Source organism: Perna viridis, chromosome 5 (assembly GCF_037379345.1).
Source record: "Perna viridis isolate PV_CMFRI_1.1 ecotype Kerala chromosome 5, ASM3737934v1, whole genome shotgun sequence".
In the NCBI taxonomy this organism is placed as follows: Eukaryota; Metazoa; Mollusca; class Bivalvia; order Mytilida; family Mytilidae; genus Perna; species Perna viridis.
Window position 1 is genome coordinate 45,370,812 of NC_142449.1, and position 5,592 is coordinate 45,376,403.

General features: G+C 32.1%; 1 protein-coding gene across 1 annotated transcript; it reads left to right on the plus strand.

Moving 5' to 3' along the window:
* Positions 1 to 207: 207 nt before the first annotated feature.
* LOC148617903 (uncharacterized) lies at positions 208 to 5,163 on the plus strand. Its single transcript, XM_088585153.1, has 2 exons — positions 208 to 1,502; positions 5,150 to 5,163. The coding sequence occupies exons 1-2, from the start codon at positions 353 to 355 to the stop codon at positions 5,161 to 5,163; spliced, it is 1,164 nt and encodes a 387-aa protein (XP_088441279.1). The 5' UTR covers positions 208 to 352.
* The last annotated feature ends 429 nt before the right edge of the window (positions 5,164 to 5,592 follow it).

Sequence of the window (5,592 nt, forward strand, 5' to 3'; positions counted from 1 at the left end):
GATTATGAAATTGCAGTGCATTTCAAATAATATAACCCTCGAATTATTGACATTTTAAATAACATTTGAATAAAATTTCATGGAAAACGACTTGCGTATTTTCTTTTTTCACCATATTTATTTACCTACCACCCGATTCTTACAGAAAATAACACTTAAACACTGAATATCCAATTTATTTTATTTTTTTTTAAATCTGTATTCATCTCAATATTTGTATTGTGGTTCGATTTACTTATACATTATTCAACAAAGTTTTTTGTTCTCTTTACAGTACTATTGGTGTAACCGCAATTTCATTTTATTTAACTTTCAGAAGAAATGCCTTGATATTTTGTGTTCACCCGGGAAAATGATAGTGAACTCTGGATGTAAACCATTGCTTCAACTCTCATCAAAATTAGGATATATACTGTTTGCAAGTATAAAAGTAGCAACAAGAGCGCAGATAGACAACATAGATGGGTTTCTTTCGCTCATTGATGCCACATTTAAAGAGCATGTGGTCCGAAACATGTCTCTAACTTCATCGGAGTATCCCTTTGATTCAACCTACCTTATTTCTGACCATAACTGTGAACAAGACATTAAAAAGGGCGGGGAAATTATTGTCAGTGTGTATTATGAATTATTTTTTGATTTTAATGTTAATCGCACCAATGTAGAGGAAGCCTTAGTTCAATCAATTTCTTCAAAATTTAACATAATCTCTGAGGATGTCACGCATTTCGCCGAAGTTTTTCCTGACTCTACCGCTATGAAGACACCAAGCGTGATAGCTGAATCAAAACTAAAAAATAACTGCCACATACAAGAACAGAAATCCAAATACAAATATCAGGATCAGAAAAACATCTATATTTACTCTAATGTGACTGACTTACTGCTATGTGAGCAAGTTGAATTGTCTTCAGATGAATACGAAATTGACAACAGTACACTTGTTTTAAATCTTGGGAACAGAATGGTCAAGCTCTCGTCGGAGAAATACATATTTATAGCTCCTAATAAAGCCAGATTATGTGTGAAGTATCTAACTCCGATGACCTTGTATACTTGGAATGGTTCAAAAGACACTATAACCTTTATTTTGACTTTCATATGTATGGGCATTTCGCTCCTATGTTTGCTGGTTTCGTTTTTCACGTATTGTATCTTCAAAAGCTTGAGGACTTTAGCTGGAAAAAACAATATATGCTTATTGTTTACAATGATTTGTGCGAATGTGATGTATTTATTGTTAAGGCTGAATATTGTTCTACTTATTGGCTGCACAGCAACTTCTTTTTTATCACATTATTTCTTGTTTGCAAGGTTGTTATGTTCAAGTGTCTGTTCTTTTCATATGTACCGTGTGTTTTCTAACAAAACAGTCGCACGGTTATCAGAAAGATTTAATTTAATTTGCTACATCTTGTTTTCGTTTGGGACGCCAGTCGTCGTTATTCTAATAAAATTTGCACTCACGTTTGTACTAACAGACAATAAGAGTGCCTCTAAAGGTTACAATTGTGTTTTTTTCGAACATGATACCATTTTTTATTTAATAACGATTGGATTAATGTGTTGTTTTAACATTTTTTTCTTTATTTCAACGGTATTGATAATTGTAAGGAGGCCAAAGCTTACAAATGATTCAAAAACAAACAGAAACAAAGTGTATTTTATAGTTTACTTGAAGTTATTTACCATTACAGGCATCATTTGGGTACTGCGACTCATAGGTTGGAATGTCAATAATTCAGTGTATAATTTAATTACTATAGGACTCAACAGTCTTCAAGGTGTTTTTTTTTTCTTGTCTTTTATTTGTAACAAGCGAGTATTTAACCTTTACCGAAATTGTTTTAAATCGTTTAGAAACCCTTCTAAATGAATGAATATTTCCAGGGGTCTAGATTTCCATCTCAAAAGGCTTTTATTTACACAAATGTTTGATAGTTGTGCTTGGAAATAGCTTTTTTAAGAATTCATAAAAGAAATCGTTTACAGAATATGCATTAAACTTAGGCTTAAAACCATAAGTTTTAGGTATACTATAAAGAACAATGGTTACTTTAGTAAAAATTAAAAAAATCTGAAGTGATTGATTTGTTCTTAACTATTAGAGTATTTCAAAGTGCATAACAGGCCCCGCAAGTGTATAATATGTGATATGTTTATAAGATTTTTACAATGAGGTTTCGTATTACATTGTATTCGTCTTTTGTAAGATGTGATGCAGTGGTAACTTGTAAAAGGACAAAATTGTATGCTAGAAAGGCCTTATCGAAAAATTTGCCACTTAGTTTTGCGTCGTCCTTATTTCTCGCAGACCTTGAACGACATATCAGCAAACTCTGAACTGTGCAATATTTTGAACTTCCGTATCACCAAAATCAAAACTAGTAACCCATATCGTTTACGCTTTCGAGTAACAAGAAAAGATGAATAGTAGCAAGTAATATTTTCCAAGCAAAACATTTTTTGTCGAACTGAAATAATACCCTCAGTGGTTCTAAGGTGTCATGCCATTTTTTTTTATTTCCCTATTACTTTCTATGTTAAATCCAGCTATTCATAAGGCATATAGCAAGTTTAACATATGATGCTTAAAAAGTTGATGGGCGCCCTTAACATTCACTCTCATACATTAAGAAAAAATGTCTTTGTCATAGAAGACAGATGTAGAAGTTTTTGTTTGAAATCGGCCATATCAGAGGGCATATAGTTTTGTAACCAACCCTTAACAAAATGAAGTTTTTAGATTCTGATTAATTCAGCTTTCAGTCTGTATACCTCTGCTTCGTTACGAGAATGATAACTCCCGAAATAGTGGAATAACCCATTTTAAGTCATAGGTTGAGATTGTAAATGTTACCTTTATAAGGAATTCGTCCTCTATTTGATATTTCTTTTGAATTATGACGTTCGCCTGTCACAACTCCCTCCCCCTATTTAATCAAAAGATGATTTTGAAGTTCATGTTTATTTGTATTCCTCTTTCGTTCATTTACGACGTGTTGTGTAAAAAAAAATGCTTTTAGACTGAACCAAGATTTCAGTATCCCTGGGCAAATGTGATATATTTTCCTGTTATTGAATTCATTGAAATGTAATATCCTCTAGAAATTTCGGTACCACTGGGTAATATTGATACAATTTCCTATTACTGGAATCTTTGAAGTGCACTGTATTCTTATAATTTGACAATTAAACGTGGTAATCCGGAGTAGCCTTATCTTTTGGCTATTCAATGGTACCATGATACATTACTTGGGGCCTTGGGGAGATAACCCACTATATAACCATATCCCAAACATTGTCAAAAATGACTTATTATCCAAACCACTCGAAAGTTTGTTGTTCAGGATATTGTGGCTTATTAGTCAATGCGACATGGAGGAATCCATTAATTATGCCCTTAAGACTATGATTTTTAACTTCTTAAGTAGTTACAACCTAGCCGCAGGCCTCAAAAGGTTTGAAATTATGCGATTGTTTAAATAGTTTTATCAATAACTCTGTATATAGTCATGTTTGTGATTAAATCCGTATAGGTTTTTTAAGCAAAGATATATGAGTTAACGTGGATACACCAATGAAATGTAAAAATAGTCGTAAGAAAATTAAAGTAGTGCGACATCATAACATAATAACGACTTATTTCACGCTTAATATCTTTTGTGAAATCCACCACTCGACCACAGATTAGTAAGAGTGTTCGCTTTAGAGAAAGAGGTCTGACATTACTTTGAATTCAAACAAAATTACATGTCAGTTTTTTTTTTTTTTTTTTTTTCGTGGACTCCCTGAAACTCAAAGGTTTCATCGATTTGCAAGATTTAAGATTTTATGATTTCTCCACTATATCGATCGTGGTCTGATTTTCACCTATTTGATGTTCATATCTTCTATACTGTTTTGACTACTGAATTTCTCAATTTCGACTTTTATGCTCCCGTTTTTATTGTAATATACTGGATACAATTAACCGTAATGGGAGCGAGAGGATTAGCGCGCTTTACAACCTCGTTTAATCCACCATGTCCATCGAAAATGTATATACCATGTTAGGGCCGTTAAGTGACAAATACCATAGTAGGTTTACAAGATCATATCGCGTCATTTAGTAATTATGTTGAATTATTACACCGTAAAAAGTTGAGGGTTCGATATTTCTTTACATGGGCATAGATCAAATTCCACCAAAACATCTTCCCGATTTATTTGGAATATGTAAATATTTGGAAAGACTGGGAAAGAATGAAGTATTGGAAGACCGATCATTAATATTTTTGTACACCTTTTAGTTTTTACCGCTAATTTTAGGTGTTCCTAACACCACCACAGAATGAGATTACGATTTAAAAAAATCACTTGTTTGTTTTTTGTTTTATGATTTTCTAATGTGAAACTAAAGTAAACAACGAAAACAAAAAATTTATAAGAGGGTAGATTCCAATTAAACACTCAATTTTCTTATTATGATATAGAAAGAATCATTTTTATTTATTTTGCACGTTATATAATCTAGCTAAGGTTAAGGAAAGAAGTTAAACCGAAATAAAACCTAAATATAACAGTAGAAATTTTCAATATCATTCTATTTAAGTTTATATACAATTTTACGAGTGAGGCCATGTAATATAGGATTTGTATTTATCAAAATAATGCTATTTTTTTTTGTTTTGGAATAGCGATAGGTTTTTTAGTCGAAAATCTCATTAGAAATGTACTATTGCAAACACGTGCAGACTTTATGTAGTGTGAAAAAAAATCCAGAGGATAGCTTAGAATAGGTTTTCCCATTTTAAGCCGGTGATTAAAAATGTACGATGCCTTTTAACCACCGGGCAGTGATTAAATTTCTGCGAGTGCTACCCGTTGATTTTACATTTCCGAGTTTATACAGATTTCACAGGAGAAAGAGCTTTTAGTCCGATGCTCCCAGGGAGTACAATATTTCTCCACTCTCGGTAGTTAAAACTGAAACTCGTGGGTTGAAATCCAAAATTTTACCATTTCGAGTGGAGAAATATTGTATTCCCGTAGAGACTGAAGGAGAATCTATACGAAACTGCCATTGTTGTCGTTATAACATTCAATAATATTGTTCAAATTCATATGCAGTGGTATTTTTAAATTGATTTTTTTTCATGATTTGCAGTTATTGCCAGTTGACGATTTTATAGATAATAATCAAGTTATATAATGTGGTATGGAAAAAATGTTTGTTGCCTATGATTTAAAAAAAGTGTAGATAATTTAGATAGTTATGTATGAATCAAACGACTGATTTCATTTCAAGGTAGTAAATGCACAGATAATGTACAATATCTCTTACAACTGTATAAAATATAATTTGAATGTTTAGTATGTTGATAAGTTTATAAAGAGAGTGTTTCGTATTACATTGTATTAATCATCTACAGTGATTTTTTTTAATGTCATGGTCTTGCGACAATGTCATTTCATAGATGTGTGCCTTTGGCAACTCTATCATACGGATGAACTAGAAATTTCCTTTTTGTTTCGAACCACATTTCGTAATTTACCCCGGACTTGACTTTTTATGAACAACTCGGCGGGTGTTTCTAGAAAAACAAAGCA

What these genes read in the sequence shown, in the direction of transcription:
- LOC148617903 (XM_088585153.1), top strand. Translation starts at nt 353, where the DNA reads ATGATAGTGAACTCTGGATGTAAACCATTGCTTCAACTCTCATCAAAA.